Here is a 23082-nt window from a genome sequence, read left to right as displayed (position 1 = left end):
AGTGCCTGGACAACTCAACAAAGGCAACATGGTATAAAATTCTTTAAGAATCTTATTTCCTTATGCCTGTATCTCTCTAATAAGAGACCCAAAGGTTATTTTATCCAGATGGTATCTCATTCTCTTTGTCCAGATGGTATCTCACTCTCAAGGAGGCTAGCCTGCATGGTGGTCTCAAGTAGCAAGAAATGGGAAAATCCTAAAGCACAAGCATTTTTTAAACCTCTGCCTGTGTTGTGTTTGCTATTAGCCAAAGTAAGATTCAAGGAGATAAGTTAAAGACTCCATCTCATGTTGGGAGGAGCAGCAAAGTCACATTGCAAAGGAGCATGTATGCAAGGATGAAAGGAAATTGTGGGCATTTTTTACAATCTGTTACAGTGACTTCATTCATTCATTCATCCATTCACTTATGTAAGTTGCCAGTGTTTAAAAATTGGAACTTCATTTATATATCTTTAAAACTTACTTAGCCTACCTTACCCATTTACATGTTCTGCCTGGTCTGCTGCACTTGAGTTACAATAATAAAGCCTAGTTTACAAGATTGTTTTTGTGCAATTAAATGAGGTAATGTCTGTGGGAAAATCTGGCATGACAAGCACTCAATATATGGTTTCTTCCTTCCTGAATGCCATTAGCATGAAGTTGATACCTGACCATGGCTAAGGAGAGTAGCCAAGATGAAGGACAAGGGAGTCATGGAAAAGTGGCTGGAAAATAACCCTTAGGTCTCTTGTTAGAGGGATACAAGCATAAGGAAATAATATTCTTAAGGAATTTATAAGAACACTAAATATATTTGAGAAATTAAGTTGAACAACAGTAAACATCTAAATTGGCTTTAACTGGAGTGCTTCACTCTGAACTGTTCACCCAGCTCATCCCTGGGAGGCAACTGTGGAGAGCTGTCCAGACCCAGTCCATGTTTCGGGCAGCTATGTGAAAACACCTGTGTCAGGGCACAGCTTGTTTCCTCACTGCTCTCAGAGAGCGAACACTCCGCCGTGTTCCTTCCTGGCCTGCGTCAGGACTGAGTGGAGAAACCTTTGCCTCACACACCAAGCACTAACTGCCACAGTTCCTCTCATAGCTTTAAATTCTCTGCCTTTAGTGATGACCCTCCTTCCTTTACCTGAAACAAATAATTGATCAACCTTTATCTCGGGTGAAGAGGAGACAGGCCTCTGCAAACTCTTTAGAAACAGCCCAGGTTTAATAAAAACCAAAGGCAGTTATGAAAGCAGTTTGGGAACAAGCATGCTGGACTTTCTCCCTAGCGTAGCCCAGTTAGGAAATGCCTGTGATTGAGTTGAGTGACCTGCTGACCAGTGAGCACAGTGAAGAAGTGGAATAACATCCAGAGGGTGGTATGCAGGAGAAGCAGAAGCATCTGGGCCTGGGTTTCCTGAAATCATCACACCTGCAGCAGAAGGAAAATGACTGAGTTGAAGGTAAGAAACTATCTGGCCAGTTTGCTGTGGTTTCTTCAGCCACAATTCATGGAAGCTGCTGAAAATTCCAGAGAGTCAGAGTTAGCACTAACTTAGAGAGGCCCTGGTTCAAGCTACTGTGTTCAAGGCTTTGCCATAAGCATGGCTGGGGCTGGGGGATGACAAAGAAAATGGATGACAGTCTAATTGTCCATCTCTTGTCTTGTTCAGTTCATAGATTGTCTTGGGAATCTGTAGACCTTATAAAGGCTCTACTCCACTATGGACAGACACTTTTCTCCCTGTGACTGTTTGCCAGTCCCTACTCTACACCCTCCTGTCACTGCAGTTTCCTGGACAGGCTCCAGCCCACCAGTTAGATATGTTTAATCTCTTCAGTTATTTTGAGGCTCACAATCAGCCCTTGACCAGCGGAAGTCCTAGCACCTCCTCTAGGAAATAATTCCTTATTATTTAATCTGCAATTGAAAAATATGTATGGGATTCTCCAGGCAAGAATACTGGCAAGGGTAGCCATTCCCTTTTCCAGAGAATTTTCCCAACCCAGGGATCAAACCCAGGTCTCCCACACTGCAAGCAGGTTCTTTAGCACCTAAGTCATCAGGGAAACTCTTCCTGAGCTCAGTCTTAAGAGAGAAGTTGAAACTGAATAACTTAGAAGGGATGGGGGCTAGAAGAAATAGTGAGTGCAAAGGCACAGCACACACAGCCCTGCATGTTCTGAGATCCAAGAGTCAAATTAGAGTTGCTCCAGAGACAACCAAAGATGAGATACCAGGATGTGGTCAGTTGTATGTGTTTGGAACTTAGGGGAGAGGGGAGAGCTAGGATATGTGATTGTGTGTGTGTGTTAGTCACTCAGTCATGTCTAACTATTTGCGACCCCATGGGCTGCAGCCCGCCATGCCCTTCTGTCCATAGAATTTTCCAAGCAAGAATACTGGAGTGGGTTTCCATTTCCTTCTCCAGGGGATCTTCCCAACCCAGGGATTGAACTCTTGTCTCCTGCATTGCAGTCAAATTCTTTATCATCTGAGCTACCAGGGAAGCCCAGGAGACAAGATACAGTAGGTCATCATATCAATGATGGTAGCTGAAGCCTTAGAAGAGGGGGAGTACATAAAAACTTTATTTCCTGATGAAAATCCTATAGGAAGTTCAGCAGGGTGAAAACATCCTTACCATTTATAAATAAATTATATATAAAATCTTATCCTGCCGAAATTTTTAAGAAACTTAATATGCACAGCACCAGTACACCAACGTAAATTGCATGCTGGTCTTTGTTCTCAGTTTCAAAGGCATTCTTCCCAGCCTGCTGTCTAATCTCTGCAAGGAAAGGTTAGCTCTAGAGATCACAGATCCAAACACAGAAAGCCAGATTGTATCATTCTAATCAATACACATTTTAAGTTAAAAAAAATTCCTGCTTTTATTTATTCCTTGTAATGGATATGCCAACCCAAAGCCTCAAATGAAATCACATTTACATAAAAACAGCACAAATGGGGGAAGAAAATTCAAAGGATATAATAATAAAATTTAATTTTAAATGAACCTCACTATGTTCTAAAGTTGTTTCACTTCTACAAGTCTTGATTTCCTCATTTCTATAAGAAGAGATGTTTAACAAGCAGACTTTGGGCCCCAGGACTAAATATTTTGATTTACTAGGTTTGGGTCTGTATTTAACAAGCTTTGGAGGTGATTCTAATGGTTAATTGAAGATGGGACCCCTGCTCTACATAATTATTGTATCACTTTCCTGTTTCTGTTGTAATAAATTCCCACAAATTTAATGGCTTAAAATGACTAAATTTATTTTCTTCTGGAAAATAAATTCTGGAGGTCAGAAGTCTAAAATCCGTTTCCACGGATTAAAGTCAAAGTGTTGGCTGGTTCCTTTTGATGACTCAAGGGAAGAATCCATTTCCCTGCATTTCCAGCTTCTAGAAATTTCTTGATTCATAGTCCCTTTCTTCACCTTCAAAGTGCATCATTCTGATTTCTGTTTCCATCATCATATCACCTTTTCCTCTTCTGTCGTCAAATCCTCTTTTACCACCCTCTTTTATGAATATATATGATTATATTTAAGTGAAGTGAAAAGTCACTCAGTCGTGTCCGACTCTTTTCGACCCTATGGACTATACAATCCATGGAATTCTCTAGGCCAGAATACTGGCGTGGGTAGCCTTTCCTTTCTCCAGGCCATCTTCCAAACCCAGGGATCAAACCTAGGTCTCCCGTATTGCAGGCAGATTCTTTACCAGCTGAGCCACAGGGAAGCCCAAGAATACTGGAGAGGGTAGCCTCTCCCTTATCCAGCAGGTCTTCCTGACCCAGGAATCAAATCGGGGTCTTCTGCATTGCAGGCGGATTCTTTACCAACTGAGCTATTAGGGAAGCCCTGCTTGCATTTAGGGCACACCCAAATAATCCAGGACATTTCCCCATCTCAAGATTCTTAATCACATTTGCCAAGTCTCTTTTGCTATATAAGGCAACACTCACAAATTCAAGGGATTAAGACATAGATATATTTGGGGAGCCACTCACTCTTCAGCCTAATCCACTTGAAATAATTAAACTCTTCAGTTTAATCCACTTGAAATAATCGGCAAGTTCACCTAGCAATCTATAACCTATGTTCCCAACAAGGTTAACTAAAAATACTGGACCCTTTACAAAGGAGGAAAAGGTAGCTATAGTTCCATCTCTGCCCTGACTTCTCTCACTTTTCCTCATGCCCTGTAAAAGGAGGTGAGGTACACCATCTGCTCATCCCATCAGGGTGTTATCCAGAATCAGAGTCAGGCGAGAGCACCTCATAAAACTACTCTGACAAGTAAATCATATCCTGGGGACCAAGTGAGAATTAGAAATCTACACTAGGGAACTGCCAAGGAACTGACGCTACTGAAATTACATGGAGTTCAGTCATTTGTTCTTTAGAAAGGATGTGGAAAGGATGTGTATAATTCTCTTGGAAGGAAACAAAATCATATTTTTATGTTGGATAAAATTATTCAGAATCCAGATTGAAGAAAGCATATAAATACACACACTTAACGTCAGATTTAATTATTTATTTATTTGTATACGATGTATTTGTATAGTCACTGAATCAGCTGGAATTGAAAGCTTGGATTTTCACAGCCAATAGGAGCAGAGTTCAGATTCTGTCCTTGATCTCAAAGCCTTGGGAAAGCAGCTACAGAACACTGCTTCCTCCATTCTGATACATTCAGCAGTGAGGCACAAGGTATTTAAAGCTCTAACAAACTCATCTGTAATTTTTCTCCCAGGAGATTAGGAAAACCAACTGGTCTGAGAATGACTCAGCAGTTTCCACTCTCCTCTTCAGCCAATGCACTGCAGCTAAGAGTGGGAAACCAATTCAGAACTCACACCTCTCTCCAAGCTGGGTGGCTCCCTTCCCAACCACCAGCTGTTCTTTGTACTTTCTTTTCTATTTTTTAAAGCAGTCTGAAGCAAATGCTTTAAAACTACACATAGTAAGTCTGTTTTCCTCTGTTTCCAATGTACAAATAACCCTGGACTCTGCTCTGAGGCCAGCAGTTGCAAAGAATGAAGCAAGTTAATGAGTAAACCTACGCACTCCTGCCAGAGACCTCGGCTGTTGCACTCAGACCTGCCTGCCTCCCTTTGCAGAAGCAGCTCAGCAGTGGAGCACAGTGAAGGCACTGTGGCACCCTGTGGCTTCAGTCAAGACCGGTCTAAAATTCCATTCCACAGAGCTGAAGATAATCTGGGGTCATTACCATTTCTCAGCAGCTCAGATTCAATCCTCTTGATGGTGAGCACGAGGTTCATTTAGAGAGAAGAAAATTGTATTCAGCGGAGAGTCATAATGTTGGATGGTCTCTGCCATTTCCCCAAAGAAATCATTCCAAACTACATGCCACTGCTGTTAACCAATCTGTGTGTAATATAACTCGCTGTTTTTAGTGCTGATAGATTTTCAAATATAAAAAAATACTGTGTCTGGAGGCAAAAAGGAATAATTTCAGTTCCATTGCTTTCTAGGTTCTAACATTTCACATTTGCTATTCCTTCCAAGTACGGGCAGCTGTTGCCCTGCTCGGTGCTCACACTTGCAGGTGAATTCCATCAAGCTCCTTCTGCATGCTGCTGAGAACTCTGGAGGGCTTATCCTCCACCCACTTACATCCTTCTTATATCTCTTAGAGACTGTGCTCAGATGGTGGTATTTCACTCATTGAGTGAGGCTGCACTTTCATTTTCATGGGCTAAAACTAAGTACATTTAAGAAAAAACTATGGGAAAAAAACAGCCGTTTTTGATGTTTAAGTTAAAGAAAAGGGTTTGGGGGATTGGTCCTAACCCTACTTGGGCTTCCCAGGCGGCCCTACTGGTAAAGAACCTGCCTGCAAATGCAGGATAAGCAACAGATGTGGGTTCAATCCCTGGGTCGGGAAGATCCCCTGGAGGAGGGCATGGCTACCCATTCCAGTATCCTTGCCTGGAGAATTCCATGAACAGGGGAGCCTGGCAGGCTGCCGTCCATGGGGTCACAAAGAGTTGGACTTGACTGAAGCAACTTGGCACACGCATGCGCACTCACATGCGCACACACACACACACACAACCCTACTTAGAGCAGGATACATACTCTTGCGTTGGCATAGGCTTCAAAGGAAAACTAAAACAATAGGTATCTATTGAGTACCTTCTATAAATAAGGCACAAAGCATATATAGAGGTAAACAAGATGCCATAGTTCCAGCCTTTATGGAGCTTATAAACTAGCAGAAAAGCCCGAGAGTGAACAAGAACTCACAGGTGTGTTAAGCGTTGTCAGAATCAGTTTCAGGGGACCTGCACACTTTGTTGAGAAACTGTCTTTTCCTCTCTCTGAACATAAAGTAAACAGATGGCAGTCAGAATGCACTCCTTTGTGCCACTGAGGACAGATTCCGGTCTGACCCTTCTCCTGAAGGCCACCCATATCTTCCTATTTTGTTTTCCTGTATCCACATAGATGCAAACATATATACAAGTGCTCCATATGTGAGCCAGATGATATAGGCTTTTGCCTGCAGCCAGGTTGATTGGACAGCTTTTTCTCAAGGGTTTTGCTGTCAGATTGGATCCACACATCTCCTTGTAGCTGCTTGTTTCAGTGTATGGAGGGGGAGTGGAGCACCAACCTCAGGGAGGTTTCTATCTAGGCAAGCAAGATCTTACTAACCTGGAGTTGAGCCTGAGCCATCTCCCCTCTCAGAAACTCCCCGATGGACCCAGAATTAAAGAACCTGTTCTTCAGTTCAGTTCAGTCGCTCAGTCATGTCCGACTCTTTGCAACCCCATGAATCGCAGCATGCCAGGCCTCCCTGTCCATCACCATCTCCCAGAGTTCACTCAGACTCACGTCCATCAAGTCAGTGATGCCATCCAGCCATCTCATCCTCTGTTGTCCCCTTCTCCTCCTGCCCCCAATCCCTCCCAGCATCAGAGTCTTTTCCAATGAGTCAACCCTTCGCATGAGGTGGCCAAAGTACTGGAGTTTCAGCTTTAGCATCATTCCTTCCAAAGAAATCCCAGGGCTGATCTCCTTCAGAATGGACTGGTTGGATGTCCTTGCAGTCCAAGGGACTCTCAAGAGTCTTCTCCAACACCACAGGTCAAAAGCATCAATTCTTTGGCGCTCAGCCTTCTTCACAGTCCAACTCTCACATCCATACATGACCATAGGAAAAACCATAGTCCTGACTAGACGGACCTTTGTTGGCAAAGTAATGTCTCTGCTTTTGAATATGCTATCTAGGTTGGTCATAACGTTCCTTCCAAAGAGTAAGTGTCTTTTAATTTCATGGGTGCAGTCATCATCTGCAGTGATTTTGGAGCCCCCCAAAATAAAGTCTGACACTGTTTCCACTGTTTCCCCATCTATTTCCCATGAAGTGATGGGACTGGATGCCATGATCTGGGACAATTAAGAACAAGCCCATAAATCAATTAAGTAAGTACAGCTAGGGGTGGTGAGTCTATGCAATATCCAGCACTCTTCTCCCAATCAATTGTGGGTCTTTGAAATTCACACAGGGAAATTATGTCCTAAATGGGTCACATGCTAAGACATAGTAAAGATATGATGTATAGAACATGATAAAAACATGTCCATATAGAAATTTCTTACCTTCGTAGACTGTCAAATAGCAGAATACTCTTTAAGTCCCATTAATGGTGGCCTTTGTGTCTTGTCACATGCAGTACATTTCTGGATTCGGGAATGAGTGTGCCTCAGAGGACCCTCGCTGCCCAGGTGCCCTACCAGAAGGACAGGTATGAGTAAATAAAATATTAATTAGAGAACTCTGAATTAAGGGAATGTATGACCAGCCTTCAGGTCAAGTGCCTCTTCCCACCATGGCTATTGTATTAGCCTGTGAACTGTCTAAAAGTTTTACAGATTGTTAAGACAATTGGGATACTGAACAGCAATAATACAAAAGTTAAAGTTGGATGATGGTTACCTATGGCAAAACACTTACCCCCAAGATAAGTAAGACTAACTGTAGGGCTTTCAGGAGGATCCCCCAGGTTCAGGGTTAGGGGACTTTCTTATACTTCTTTGAACCACATAAGATATGACAATGAGGAGAAAATAATCAGCCCTTGTTTTAAAATGTGTGCACAAAGATGTTAACACTAGTATTTGTTACAATAAAAACTATGGCAAACAAAAATTTTTCAAAAAAATTTGAAGACTATTTCATTGCATAAAAAACGCTCATGATATACTGTTTCCTCTTTTTTAATGTGCTATTATTAATAAGACTACACATATCATAGGATCCCCATTTTGGAGGGTAAGAATAGAAAGAAATATACTCATACGTCAGCATTGGGATGTTTCTGAAGGGTGAGATAGGTTATAATTTATAAATTTTATACAATAAGTTACCTAAAACATTATTACAAGAAAGATATATAGGTTGAAGATGGTCATGTGCAGTAAGTGACCCAGAGCATCCCCATCCAAGCCAGAATTCCCCCCACTGAGTTGTTTCATGGGAAGGTGGGATATCTTTCTGATGGAGTGATGTCATTTATTGCCTCCTTTGTTTTAGAATAATCCTCAAGTTTGCCCCTACAATCTATATGCTGAGCAGCTCTCAGGATCAGCTTTCACTTGTCCACGGAGCACCAATAAAAGAAGGTATGGGAACTATAACTAGTATTTAATTCTGCCTCCTATACCTAGGCCACAACCTCCCAGGGCTGCCCAAAATCCTGCTTCTTATAGGCTGTGCCTTGGATCATTGTCAGGGAAAGATGCATCTCATCTCCAGCTAGAATCAAGTGACTGTTGGAAGAAGTGGAGACAACAGCTGCATAGAGCCTAGAAAACAGATATGTCTAGTTACATTTGCAAACTGTTGCTTGTACTCAGAAAAAAATGTTCCTAATAGTCTGGCCTTCCCCTAGGAATTGTCCAATTTTGTTTTACTTTTTTTTTTTTAATACTGATTAACTCAAAGTTACAGAAGATTCAGTGCAATATCTTCCTCAGCTGACTAGAAGTATTATGTTCTTTGGATGAAAATATTGGATAATCCAAGCATGGATTAGATGAAAGGTTATGTATTATGGCCCCTTGTGGTTTGAATTAATAAGGTTTTTTCTCCTTGGAATTTGCCTTTGCTGGAAACCAGCACATTCATTAGCACAATGTGTCATGTTCCCATGTCCTACAAGCCAGGTCAGTGAACACACTCCCTCGGTTAACTCCTATGATGCAGATAAGATGCAGTATATATTGTGATTTGGGGAGGCAGTTAAGTGTTGTGACTTAAACAAGTAGTGTCCAATTGCAAGAATTTCAGACCAGATGAAGGTATCCCCAAAGAGGGCTGCTACTTATATTGGAGGTTAGGGATGGAGGGTAGGCAGTCTTGTACTGCTTAGTGGAAGATGATTGGGTTTATCTCCAGAGAGTCTTCCTGAGAAGTAAATGAGACAGTGAGTACAAGAGCATCATGGACCACACATATGATAGATTGTTCCCCTTACCGGTTAATCATGCCCACACTGCAGTCAGGCCTCCTGAGTTTAAATCCTGGCTCCTTCTCTTTCCAGCTGTGTGACCTCGGGCATGTCATCTACCCTCTTAGAGCCTTCTGGTTTTCCATTTGTAGAAAACATAATAATAGTATTTATTTCATAGTCTTGAAGAGGATTAAAGGAAAGAATGTATGCAAAGTCCTTAGCACATTGCCAGGTACCTGGTGAGTGCTCAATTAACATTAATTACCATAATCATCATTATTGCCACAATAGTAGAGTGTCTGCCTTTAATACATGGTATCCCTAAACGGCTGTCAGAAAATTGAGTGGCAGGTGCTGTTATCACATCGATATCAATATTGCTTCTCTCTCACTAGATTTGCACATGAAGAGGGGAAGAGATAGTTTCCCATACTTGTCAAATCAGGATTTATTCTGTCACTATTTAATCATCTCTCTCTCTCTGCAAGCCCAGATAGCCAAGGTAAGGTAAGCACACAGACAATTCTTGTCCATTCTAATTTATGACAGCCTGGCCTCTGTGGCTATGTTCTTGACTTTATGACCCATTCACTAACGGAACACCTGGACTCTGAATTCTGCTGCCTGCCCCCATTATTCAGCAATATCTTCAGCCAGCAGGAGTAGAGCTCTATTCCAGGAGGCTGAAAAGGAGCTGTTGGCATTTCATTAAGATGCTGGCACCATTCCCTGAATCAGAATTAAATCTCTGTCCAGGGCAATGTAGTGCTGCCCGGGGGAGTTTTACCAACTCGGCTGAAAAACAAAGGACACTAGGCATGGTTCACCCATCTGTCTAGAACTCTTCAAAGGTATCCACAAGTTTTCTGAAAATGCTCAAAATCCCCAGGGGGAAGATGGAGCCAACCCCATCCGTAAGTGAGAAAGCCTGGTATTCCTACATTTAGTCAACAACAGAGTTCAGGGCCCCTCACCCCCACCCAAAAACTGTCAGAGAGTATATCTATCAGGGGTTGGTTTTTATGATTAGTTAGCTGATCCTTTTGGTCCTGAGAAGGTCAAAGCCAGGACAGAGAATGTGGAAAATCTGGACCATCATAACAATGTAGATGATAGGGGTAGACAGATAAACAATTCAACACACATCTAATAAGTGAGCACCTACTCTACCAGGCATTCTTGGTACATAAACTCTGAATCCTGACAACAATCCTAGGAGATAAGGATGAGGAACATAAAGTCAAAAAACTTGCCCAGGATCTCACAGTTGGTTCTAAGACACACAAACGTGTTCTCAATTTTGTATACTACTAGATGCTAGCGAGGCATAGTTATTAATAATTTATGGTCTGAAGTCCAATGTCTGAGATCACTTCACCTAGAGCTCGAGGAAACAGAAGAAAACTGAACAAATCTAGCTTGATCTCCTGAATGACTCAGTTTCAGGCCAGGCCAACTCCACCTCCTGAAGTAGACTGTCCTGGGGCTTAAAGGGCCAGAACCTGTTCAAGCAGGTCTAATCTTCCATTGCCCCAGGTGGTATTCCTTTTCCTGCTGTACTCTGTCAGGGTAACAGCCTCTGAGAGGACTTGGGTCCCTCTTAGTGAGTTTCAGTGTCCCTCTCGACTTCTGGATGGTTCTCCTCCTGGGGTCCTTCAGGGCTCCTTCATTAAAATCACCTCTTACTGAAACAAGGCTATGTATGTGTGTTGGTCGCTCAGTCCTATCCGACTCTTTGCGACCCCATGGTCACAGTCTCCTCTGTCTGCTCACAATCTGCTCGCCAGTCTCCTCTGTCCATAGAATGAATTCTCCAGGCAAGAATACTGGAGTGAGTTGCCATTCCCTTCTCTAGGAGATCTTCCCAACCCAGGGATCAAACCCAGTCTCCCGAATTATAGATGGATTCCTTACTCTCTGAGTCACCAGAGAAGCTTGAAACAAAGTTACAAATGTGCTATAGGAAAATATGGATAGTTTTATAATTTTAGAGTACAGTTGTGTTAATTTCCTAAATCTCTTACAAATTAGCATAAAAAAGACAACCCAATACAAAAACGGTAAAGAACTTGGGCAAGTAATTCACAGAAAAATTACAAGGCGCCCATAAACATATAGATTCTCAACCTTACTCATAAATAAAGGTAATTCAAAATAAAAATTAGATAGCATTTTTCACCTAAGGTCAAAATTATTCATAATACTGCATATTTGTAAAGATGTGGGTTATCAGCCACTTTCATACATTATTGTTGTGAGACTAAAATGGTACAGCAATTTGGCAATTTTGCTTATTATGCATTGGAAACATCTGAAAGAATACACAAGAAAATTGTTAAACAGTTCTAATTAGCCTCTGAGAACTGGCGCTGGAGAAATTAGAGGAGAAAGTCTTTTACCTTTTGGGACTTTTTAAATTGCTTGAATTATTTTTAGCACTGGCATGAATTAATTTTACAATTTTAAGTAAGAAAATTGATTAATATTTCAAAAATGACAAAGAAACCACCTGTATTGTCTCAAACTGTGTGGGCTTCATTTTCCTCACTTACTAGAGCCAGAGCAAAGATTAGGATCCAATGACATATATAAGCTAATGTTTTCCTGTGGGTCTGCCTGCACAGATATCCCTCAAGGTACTTCCCCTTCCTTTATAGTTGTCATTGGGAAAGCCAATTCTTTCTTTGCCAGCATGGAAATAACCGAGGGCTAGAGCCTCCAACTCTCCATTTGATGGGTAGGGTTGAAAGGTGAGAAGAGGCAGGGCTATGGGCAACAGTGGCTATTAAGAAGTGATGCTGTGTCATTGCATCTCACATTAAAGCCCACAGATCATTGTGGACTTGAGTGTCTTCCTGATGGTACTTCCTGAGACAGTCTGGGCATCACCCATAACATCACCCTAAGTTTTGTGTGTCCTTGTTTCCTCCCCACAGCTGGCTGTATAGGATTCTACCTTCAGTTTCTCACAAGCCTTTTGAGTTCATTGACCAAGGCCACATCACTCACAACTGGGACGAAGTTGATCCTGATCCTAACCAGGTAACCTGGTCCTACGAGTTGGAGAGAAGCGTGTATCCAAAGCCTTAAATATAAACATTTAAGCCTAACCTGGGTCTTTGAGAAATTAGATAGATTTTTAAAATAAGTGCTACAGTGTATCTGTTCCTTTGCCCAAACTTGGGTAGGAATTTTGGAAGTGATTGGCTGTGCCTGTGCACGTGTGTGTGTGTATAAGGTTTCATTTTTCTAGCTGCAGGAGTGCCCAGTAAATTAATGGAAATTATATAGGTTGGTGAAAATACATCTACACATCTGTAGACTGGTTGATTTTCACCTAAACTGTCACCTGCAAACCTCAGTTCCTTGTCTGAAAGTTTCCTTCTTTTGGTCTAGTGACAAATGGGCTTTCCCTCTGCATATTGTTTATGTACTCTGCTTTCAGTAACAAGAGACACCCAGGGCTATAATAGACTGAGCTCTTTTTTTTTACCTTCTGAGCACCCGAGTGTATTCTCTTTGCCCCTGAGTTGAGGTACATGTTACCAATAACAAAAGGATAAGGCAGAAAGGAAAACAGACCTAGGTTTGCCTCCCTGGCCTTCTCCTTAACCCGCTGTCTTTGAGCGGTCAAGTCACTGTTCATTCTCTGAGAATCTGCTTGATTTCTCAACGGATTATATCTCAAATTCTCCAATTTCTCCTTTAGAGTTACAATGCTCATACTCATTTGTTTTAGATTAATAAATAGACCCAATGGCTTAATAACAGGACCCCATTATATTAGAAAAAAACAAAAACAAAGGATGGATACCTATACTTCTAAAGGGTTCATGGTCAGGACAGAAATTAAGCATTTATTGGATATTTGTTTTGGAAAGTTGAGAAGGTAATTGAACCACAGTAAATTTTCTAATTCTTTTCTTATTCAACAAAGAGAATCCCGAATTAAGTTTCTGATAGTTCTCTCAAGTGGAGCCAAATCTCATATTATACAAAGGAGCAAGGTGGCTGTTAAATCAGCAAGTTAAACAAGTTCAAACCAAACCATCTCTGAAAAATCCCTTAACTCCCCATAAAGTATAAGATATGTGGTTTTGTGTGTGCTACTCTCTATGGTAATTCTTATGTACATTAAATTTGAGAACCATTGAGCTAAATTTGAAAACCATTGAGCATTAATTAAAAGAAGGATTGCAGGCAAAATCTGTAGGCAGATACTTGGGAATTAAATCATGGGACCCTTAAGATAACTATCACCCTGGTATATGGGGTGAAGAGGGGAGTTCCACTGTGCCTGCTGCTAATATCATTCACACAGTTATCTAAGACTTGATAATCTTAGATGTGATTGTGTGGGCAACAGTGGAGACATACTTATGTCATTTTTTGGGGGTGGAGGGTGAAGTTTTAAACCTAATCTTTAAGGAAAATGTGAGTGTGATGTGTAATATGCTCAGTAATATCCTTTTATTATACCGTATTTTTATCTCTATGACTACTATGATACATTTTATTTGACATGAGTGCAACCCTTCATAATGATTATTTGGAGGTATAAGTGGCTTTTCTATGGAAGCTAACCTCATTCTGATAGAATTTTTCTGATTTTGTCTTATTTTAAGAGTAATATGTATTTATAAAAACTTAAATGATATAGAAATTAGCAAAGTAGAAAATGGAAGTCTCCCACCATAGGTGAGAGTCAAGTACATCAGTTGTGCATGTTAATTCATTATTTCATAAGTAGTTGGCGCACACACGTTCTGAGAGAGAAGTTTGAGGAAACTGCAGTTTTAAAATTTAATTCAAGTACAGTTGATTTATAATGTCTTAGTTTCTATTGTACAGCAAAGTGATTTATTTATAGATATAGAATCTTTTTCATATTCTTTTCCATTATGTTTCTTATAGGATATTGAGTATAGTCCCTGTACTATACAGTGGGACCTTGCTGTTTATCTATTTTATATGTAGTGGTGTGTATCTGCTAATGAGGAAGCTGCATTTAAAAGCCTGAGTTAATCCAGAGGCATCCAAATAGATGCATCAAAAGTTTCTGCTTGTTTCTAGTAGATCCTCAGTACACACTTGTTTCTTCCTCCCCTTCCCCATTTCCTTGCTTTGCATTTCTCCTCGAACTTGTTACCTTCCTCCTGTTCTGAATTTCTTTAAACACTTGCACCATAGTGCATTTCTCCAAATGCATTTCTTCTCCAATATTTCTCCTGCTCATTTTTGACTCTGTGCTCACACAAATGGGGACAGATGTGCCCCAGAACTCAATTGTACTTCAGGTTGGACACCAGTTCCATCAACGTGGTGGTTTATCCTCCTCCGACTCTGTAATCTACACCCTGATTCACACCCTGGCTGTTCTTGAAAAATTTATCCTTTTGTCTTTTTGTTTACACCTTCTTGACAAGTTAATATCTCTTTCCAATTTTATGCTTCGTTAATTAACCACACCAATCTGCATTCATCACTCCTCCTACCCCCCACAACCTCTTCCAAATATGTACTCCAGACTCTCACCGAGAAAGTCTGAGAAAATTATTTTTAGGTATCCATCTGACAGTCTTCTCAGCTGAAACCTGTACAATAGGTATGTCTTCACCTGTCACAGACCCAATCCAATGCTTCATCAGCTTCACCAACTCCCTGTATTAGTCATCTCTGAGTATTTGAAGACATGACAGTTACTTAATGTTTCCTCCAAGGGAGCATTTTGGGATAAGCTATCATCATCGTCATCTGTGATTTTCTCCCAGGAAGATTGGAAATGATGTCCTCCAAGCCTTCATTTTCTTTTAGTGTATATTTAATTAATCACCTAAGAATTAATGCAAACTTTGACTATATTTAGATTCAGCTGTGGACATAAGTCCAAACCATTAATATCTCACATAAGAAATATACCTAATTTTGTGCATCATGCACATTCCTCTAACTTCTGGAATCCCAGAATTTAACAAACAAATATACATCCAATTTAACTGTGAGTTTACAGATTTCAATTAGCATTCCTGAATCAGCATTCCTCTTTACCAGTCAGAGTCCTTTAAAGTTTATCTTTGTTATCCCTATAGCCCTAACCCTACTGTGTTGACTGTTGGAAAATCAGACTATTGACCCAGTTAAGCCTAAACTGAGGAAATTACCTATTAGACCTCAACCAGTATTATTTGGACCAAGTGAGAAATACTTCAAAGATAGTAAAAGATCACATCATAAAACTCCCTCTGCCTCCAGGACACACAAATTATCCTGTTTCAAAACAATACATCCTTACAGAGTGTTTGATGTCTAAGTTGTCATTCTTTAGGTTTCACTATTCTAAAAACCCCCTCCCACCAAAAATGTCTTGGATTTCCTGCCTCTTCAAGCTTTTGCCTGTCATTCCTATTCATAGTGACTCCTTTAGAAAGTAATCTAAGCCCACTTTATCCCCTCGATTCACTCCTAACCCTTTGCGATACAACCTGCCCAGATCACTCTATTGAAAGTACGAATACGTGTACTTTCTTTAAACAACAATAATCGCCCCTTACTATTATGTCATGTTCTATTCAAAACTTACATAAAAGTGTCAGTGCCTAATAATCGCACTAATGCAGAGTTAACTACTTCCAATGTTTTGGTTTCTTTCTTTCCAGTCTTCTTATTTGCACATGTATGTAAATAAATAGGATCTGGGGTCTCATGCAGCCAGAGACCAAAAGTAATAAAAAATAATCCTAATCTTCATTTGCTTCTCCTGAAAACACTAAAGAGCATCCAGTATATGACCCACAGCAACAGTTTTTAAAATCCTCTTTCCCCAGTTTTCCCTGGACTCCAACCCTCCACTTCCCCGAGCTCTTACCTTTCCCAAGCAACTCAGGCCTGGACCACAAGTACCTGGCTTGCCTCTGCCTCCCCCTACCTTGTGCCACTAGAAAATGTCAGAGAGTAGGTCCTCATCCACTTTTCACAGCACATGCACACGCACGCACGCACAAAACATTGATTTACATGGTAAGACTGAAGTTCAAGGATTGAGGGAATGGGAATGAGCAAAGCAGAATTTTCTGTAGGGAGCAGGTAAGGGACAGAAAAGAGGCTATAAATACTCTTAAATTAATGATGTTTTTAAAAAAGTATATGATGTTGTCTTTCTCTGTCTAACTTAACTTAGTAGAGATTATTATACTAATTAAATGTGTAATCTAAACTGTAATACAAATGAACTTATTTACAAAACAGAAACAGGGAATTCTCTGGTGGTCCAGTGGTTAGGACTCCATGCTTTCACTGCCAAGGTTCAGGTTTGATCCCTGGTCAAGGAACTAAGATCCTGGAAAACATGATCACGGCCAAAAAACAGACTCACAGACTTAGCAAACAAGCGGGATGGGGAATAAGTTAGGAATTTGAGATTAACAGATACAAATTACTATATATAAAATACATAAATAATAAGGTCATACTGTAGAGCACAGAAGGGCTTCCCTGGTGGCTCAGTGGTAAAGAATCTGCCTGCAATGCAAGGGACACAGGTTCAATTTCTGGGTTGGGAAGATCCCCTGGAGGAGAGTATGGCAACCCACTCCAGTATTCTTGCCTGGAGAATCCCATGGACAGAGGAGCCTGACAGGCTACAGTCCATGGGGTCTCATAGTCGGACAGGACTTAGTAACTTAGCACGCACATGCAGTCATGCTCTAATACAATTTTACATTCTGTTTTTTTTAATGGAAACATCATATTTTATGCTTTGCCCCATGTCTTTTCAAACTCTTTGAGTGTAGATGGTTTTTCATGTGGCATAATTACCCAGTACATGTTTACAAGATAATTCCTTTATTTTCTGGTATTTAGATTGTTTCCATTTTTATTATTATAAATCATCCCTGGCTAAACACAACCCTTTTCTCCTCAATATCCCCAAACCTGGAGTAGTTGACTTGCCTCTTTTCTTCCTGGATCTCTGTCCTTTCCTGTGTTCTATGACATCATGTAAACCTGCAACAGAAGCCATCTCCAATGTCCTGAAATACTTTCTTGTCTCTGCCTTGTCTCCATCACCCTCTTAGGAGAGAGAGAAGTACTTACTCTCCTGCTGCTCCTTTCCTCTTCCTTCTTGTCTTTCTTATCTTCTTTTCTTCTCTTTCTTATCACCCACATTGGCCCCTTCCCTCTTTATTCGTTTGCTAGGGCTGCCTTTACAAAGTACCACCGACTGGGTGGCTTAACCAATAAAGATTTGTTTTCTCACAGCCGTGGAGGCAAGATATCTGAGATCAAGGTGTCGGCAGCTGGGTTTCTTCTGAGGCCTCTCGATTGGCTTGTAGTTGGCTACCTTCTTCCTCTGTCTTCATGTCGTCTTCCTTCTGAACATCTCTGTGTTTGAACTTCTCTTCTTATAAGGACACAGTAGTTTGGTCAGGGGTCACCCCAACAACCTCATTTTAACTTATTCACTTCCGTAAAGACCCTATCTCCAAATGTGGTTATATTCTAAGGTAGTAGGGGTTTGGACTCATACATAGGAACTTTGAGGAGAAGACAGTTCAACCCAATTCGCCCTGTGCTTCCTCCATTTTTTTTTTCCAATTATCAGTTAGTGATTCCCACTTTATTGGACTCTCTTTGCCTTAGAGGCAAATGGTTACTTGCTATTGATAAGAAATACCCAGCTTTGGTGAACTAAGAGGAGGAATTCCTTGAGCAGCAGAGGGTTTTTTTTAGCCCACTTCATTTCCCACCTATCCCCCAAATTCCCCACAAATATACATCTCTGCAGGCAGAAATCTAACTTCACCCAACATAATTCCAACCCAAAACTTGGTGTAACTTGTAGGCCATATTTCAGGAAGTCCATCCCAATAGTCGTATTTGGAAGCCATTCTGCCTTCACTGTGGAACCTCATTTACACTCTATGATCTACTTTATCTCCCTCTCACTATCTTCCACATCTCCCATATTTTACTTTTTAAAATCTAACAAATATCATTCATTGCTATGACATTAACTATTACATCTCTACAATATGTTTACAAATCTCTCCCCCAACTCCAAACCCCATATGGGACACTGCCATGAGTATGTCCCGCCTCAATAGGATCCATACTGAGGACATCATAGTCTCAGCCAGACTTTCCTTTCTCTCAGGCTTTCTAGATCTGTTAATGACACAACCGCTCTTTCACACTCAACCAGCAATTACACCACCACCACCCACTGAGCAGCAAGTCCTTGGAGTCATCATGAAAATTTCTTTCTCCTGTTACATTGAATTATGTGCCATGTCTATAAGATGATGATTCTCATCTACATAAAAGTTACCAAGGCGACTTGTTGAAGACATAGATTCCCCAGACTCCCCCATCCCAGAGATTCTAATTCAGTAGGTCTGGACATAGATTCCCCAGACTCCCCCATCCCAGAGATTCTAATTCAGTAAGTCTGGGATGATACACAGGATTCTCTCCAGATGATTTCCATTCAGATTGGCTCTAGACCACAGTTTAAGAAACATTGCCGTAGAATTTGCCCCCAAGATGTCTTTGGTATCTATACTCTCCTTTCTTTTCTTAACACCACCTGATTTGGACTTCACTTCCTCTTACCTGGCTGTTATAAGGGCCTCCTAACTGATCCATGTGTCTTCCCATCCCACCCTTTCCTACACCTTACTGCCAGACTCAGCTTACTAAATTATTACTCAGAAATCTTTAAATCCTGCTGTTACCTCTCTCTCACTGCCCAGCCAATCAAATGCAGACTCCCAAGACAAGTGGTTCACTATTATACCTTTCAAACACTTCACTCTTCCATGTCCTCTACCTATCAGCCAACCTGGAACCGTCACCAACCTAGGACAATAGTCTAAATTTTCCTGCCTGGGTGCTTTATGCTTTTTCATCTACCTAGAATTTTCTCTACTTCCCTCACAAGTATCCACCCATCCAAATCTCACCCATAATTTAAAACTCCCTTGTGGTACAGCTGGTAAAGAACCTGCCTGCAATGCAGGAGACCTGGGTTCAATCCCTGGGTTGGGAAGATCCCCTGGAGAAGGGAAAGGCTACCCACTCCAGTATTCTGGCCTGGAGAAGTCCATGGACGGTATAGTCTATGGGGTCGCAAACAGCTGGACACGACTGAGCAACTTTCACTTTCACTTTCATCTTAAATACTACTTTCTTCACTGAACTCTTCCAATATTTTTCTCAGAGTATTTGAGAGTAGGAGCTATGTCTCCCTCATTTTCTTACAACCTGCAGTACCCAGCATATGCCTTCTTCCAGACAGTAGAATCACAAGTATTTGTTGAAGAAACTCTCTGATAGCTCTAATCCCATCCTCCTATAAATAGACTAGATTGCATTTCTCTAAATGCATTCACTGATGTTTGCCAACACCGCAGTGCACATTGCCCTGTTCAACCCTTTTAGGCAGCATGCTGGCTCTTTTTACAGTACATCTCCATCAACTTGCACTTAATTCCTTGGAAAAGACGTTGGAGCTATCTGCAAACCATACTATTCTGTTGTGTGTGTCTTTTATTGTTCATGTGTAAGAATGTTAAATATGCCCTGCACCAGGAATTATTCCTGAGGGAACATTCCTGTTTATATTTCTCTTCCAAAATCATTTCCAGTTACCCATTTCCTTGTTTTCCTATCATAACGTGCCCATATTGCAGGGTCTTCTCTTTGCCCAAGGGCAGAGACTGTCATGGTACCTAGCATAAAACCTGGCATGTGGAGAGGGACAATAAATCATTTGAATAAGTGAATATATAGGGATTGGAATGCTGACCTTGAAGCATTCCAATATATAGTACCTAGCATAAAACCTGGCATGTGGAGAGGGACAATAAATCATTTGAATAAGTGAATATATAGGGAAGGAATGCTGACCTTGAAGGACCTTAGCAGGATTTGGGTCCCAGGAGTTAGATTAGGTCAAGGCAACTCAGTCCTGGAGGAGCAGTAGATAAGGGCCCAGATTAGAAGACTAAGTACAAGGCCATTAAAAGGAGCCAAAACCTGGGTTCAGGGGCCATGGAGATCATGAATGGTTTTGGAAGCAGATCAAGACAGGCTGAGATTAAAGGGCTCAGGATTTAGATTACTAAAGGAGGCTGAGAGATTTTTAGCATCAGTTTTAGTAAAGAAGATTTAACTGCTCTAAACCATTAGTTTTATCACTATAAAGTAGAGATAATAACTACAGGAGCCCTAGAAGGTTGTTGTGAGAATTAAATGTCATCTGACAACTATTTGTTGAGTGACTACTATGTTCCTTGCTCTATGCTGGGTGCTAAGTAAGGGATATAATGCCCTTAGCTTTACACTCAAGGGCAAGGTCAAGTATCCAGGTTTCTGTCCATGAAAAAATGTCATCTAAATATGATGCTAGCACATCTTTTTTGTCTTCTCATAAAAGACTTTTAAAAGTCTAAACAATTAATTAAAAAAAAAAAAAGAAGTCTAAACAAAGTGATTTGAATCCTCTTTACCCATGATCTTACTAATTACCTCTAAGAACTCCAATGAGTCACTCAAAGCCTGATTTTTCACCACATAAATTATGCTGCCATTTCCCTCAAATTCTAGGTTTTCCGAAGAATTTAATGAGCCAGTGTTCTATTTTATCTCCCTCCCCCATCTTTCCTAGTCTGAGCTGAAACTCTCTGTAGTGAATTACCCTGAGCCTCACCTAGCCATAGCTGTTGCTAACAATTGTTTGTCCATTGTGATCACAACTGCATCTACAAGTTACTTCCAAATTCTTGGATAGATATTACCAACTTCTAACAATATGTTTACCTCTAATCCACCAATGTTGTTGAGAGTATCCAACTCATACAATTTAGTTGAGTCCAGCACAACTTTGGAGGGACTCTCAGTGAAGCAAAGAAACCAACTGTGGGAGGTGATACTCAGATCATCCAGTACACCTCCCAATCTTCTGACTTTAGAAATACTGAGCCCAATTCTCTAGTTTCATTTACATCCCTGAGCACAAACTTCAAATCCTGATCATTAAATGTTACCACAGATTCTCTTTCTCCTTTGATAAATTGAAAGAATTTTTACTTCTAACTTTAGTCTCTGTTGAAGATGCTTTTCAAGTTATTTTTGACCACTTCACTTAAACTAAGCAGAACTTTATTTTCCAGTAGAATTTGCAGAACACAGTTGCAAAATACATAAAGTATTGATAGCAGAAAAAGGAAAAATAGATTAAATCCATGATTATAGTGGGAAACATCAACACTTCTCTCTCAAGAGTTGATAGAACAACTGAACAGAAAATCAGAAAGGATATAGAAAAACTATGGGGTTTCAGATGTATAAAGAATTGACTTATATTTTAGAAACAATCTTAGGACTTTTAAAAATAATTTTCAATTTACTAGCTATTGCCTGAATGTTATTGGACTTCCAAAAGTCTCACAAATTTGCTTTAATCTTGTTCTTTGAGATATTAGCAATGTTCTCAGTGTCTTATATTTACTCATTCATTCTATCATTCAGGACAAATATATTAATATCCGCGAGAGTCAAGATATTGTATTGGATGCTTCAATGGATTTCATTGTCTTTGAAATGTTAATAATTGCATTCCATAGAGGGGGGCTCTTTAGCAATAATATATAGTATGAATAAAATAAACTGTTAAAAATTTATAGATTTAAATTAGTTAGTAAGAATGAAATGACTTTCCAGAAGTCACAGAATAAATAGGAACAGAGGGAGCAACAGAACCCGTGTCTCCTGGGTCAGCCCAGTGCACAGTGCCCTTGGGCTGGCCTTGGATTGAGTTTCTGCTCCACAGCGTGTAGTTAGTCTGAACATCTGCGTTTAGCAGGAGATGTTCCTACTCTCTACTCCAGGGCCTCTTCCTGTTTATCCTCTCCTCAAATTTACCTCCCCACATTCAACATGATATTGCACCAAAACTCTTGCCTGAAGAAGACCCAAAGCTGGCTTCTTCTTCTGGGTTTTGGGTTTATCAGAACCCCCTTGGGATCTTTATTATTGTTTGTGATATGCCAAGTATAGTAAATCCTTTCCATTGGGAAATCTAGAATGATGACTTGTCTTAGAGTCAGGATTCTAGATTGTATGATCTTCCAGACAGTCTTCCTGGGTTACAAACTCCATGCTGCTACTGAAGAGGGAGCGGCACATAACGGTTCGTGGTAGACGAAAACCTCCCTCAAGAAGCCAGCGGCGCTTAGCTTTGGCCCTGGCTGATGTCAGGGGAATATCCTCCTATGTCCATGGTGCTCAACCAGGGAAAGTTTGTCCCCCAGTGACGTCTGACGATGTCTGGAGACATCTGGGGCTCTTCCAACTGTGGGAATGCTATTGGCATTCAGTGAGCAGAGGTCAGGGATGCTGGCAGACATCCTACAGTGCACAGGACAGCCCCCACAACAAAGAATTATCTGACACATAATGCCAATAGTGCCTGAGAGGAGAAACCCTTTCCTAGATTCTTGCTCTCAGGTCCCGCAGCTCCTCCATGAAATATCATCTTTAGTGGAATTAAGCCTTTTCCTTCTTTCTGAAGCATGATTTCAATGTTTTT

At 40.8% G+C, this 23082-nt stretch overlaps 1 protein-coding gene and 1 long non-coding RNA gene across 3 annotated transcripts in view; one reads left to right on the top strand and one right to left on the bottom strand.

Moving 5' to 3' along the window:
* The first annotated feature begins 886 nt into the window (after positions 1-886).
* Positions 887-23082, top strand: part of HGD (homogentisate 1,2-dioxygenase) — a 43436-nt gene continuing 21240 nt past the window's right edge. The window contains exons 1-4 of one of the 2 annotated variants that reach the window (XM_055568311.1): positions 887-1454; positions 7713-7784; positions 8573-8661; positions 12428-12533. In XM_055568311.1, the coding sequence (XP_055424286.1) occupies positions 7732-7784; positions 8573-8661; positions 12428-12533 (248 nt within the window). In that variant the 5' untranslated portion in view covers positions 887-1454; positions 7713-7731. The remainder of the gene's footprint in view (positions 1455-7712; positions 7785-8572; positions 8662-12427; positions 12534-23082) is intronic. The other variant, XM_055568310.1, reaches the window with a different exon arrangement.
* On the bottom strand, positions 2626-9617 carry LOC129643581 (uncharacterized). The gene is made up of 3 exons (XR_008710393.1): positions 9516-9617; positions 7639-7769; positions 2626-2783 (listed from the first exon to the last, which is right to left on the bottom strand). It is a non-coding gene; the product is annotated as an uncharacterized LOC129643581 (long non-coding RNA).

The sequence above is a fragment of the Bubalus kerabau genome, chromosome 2 (genome assembly GCF_029407905.1).
Source record: "Bubalus kerabau isolate K-KA32 ecotype Philippines breed swamp buffalo chromosome 2, PCC_UOA_SB_1v2, whole genome shotgun sequence".
Lineage (NCBI taxonomy): Eukaryota > Metazoa > Chordata > Mammalia > Artiodactyla > Bovidae > Bubalus > Bubalus kerabau.
The sequence above is the reverse complement of the archived record's forward strand: the minus strand, read 5'-3'. Positions and strand labels throughout refer to the sequence as shown.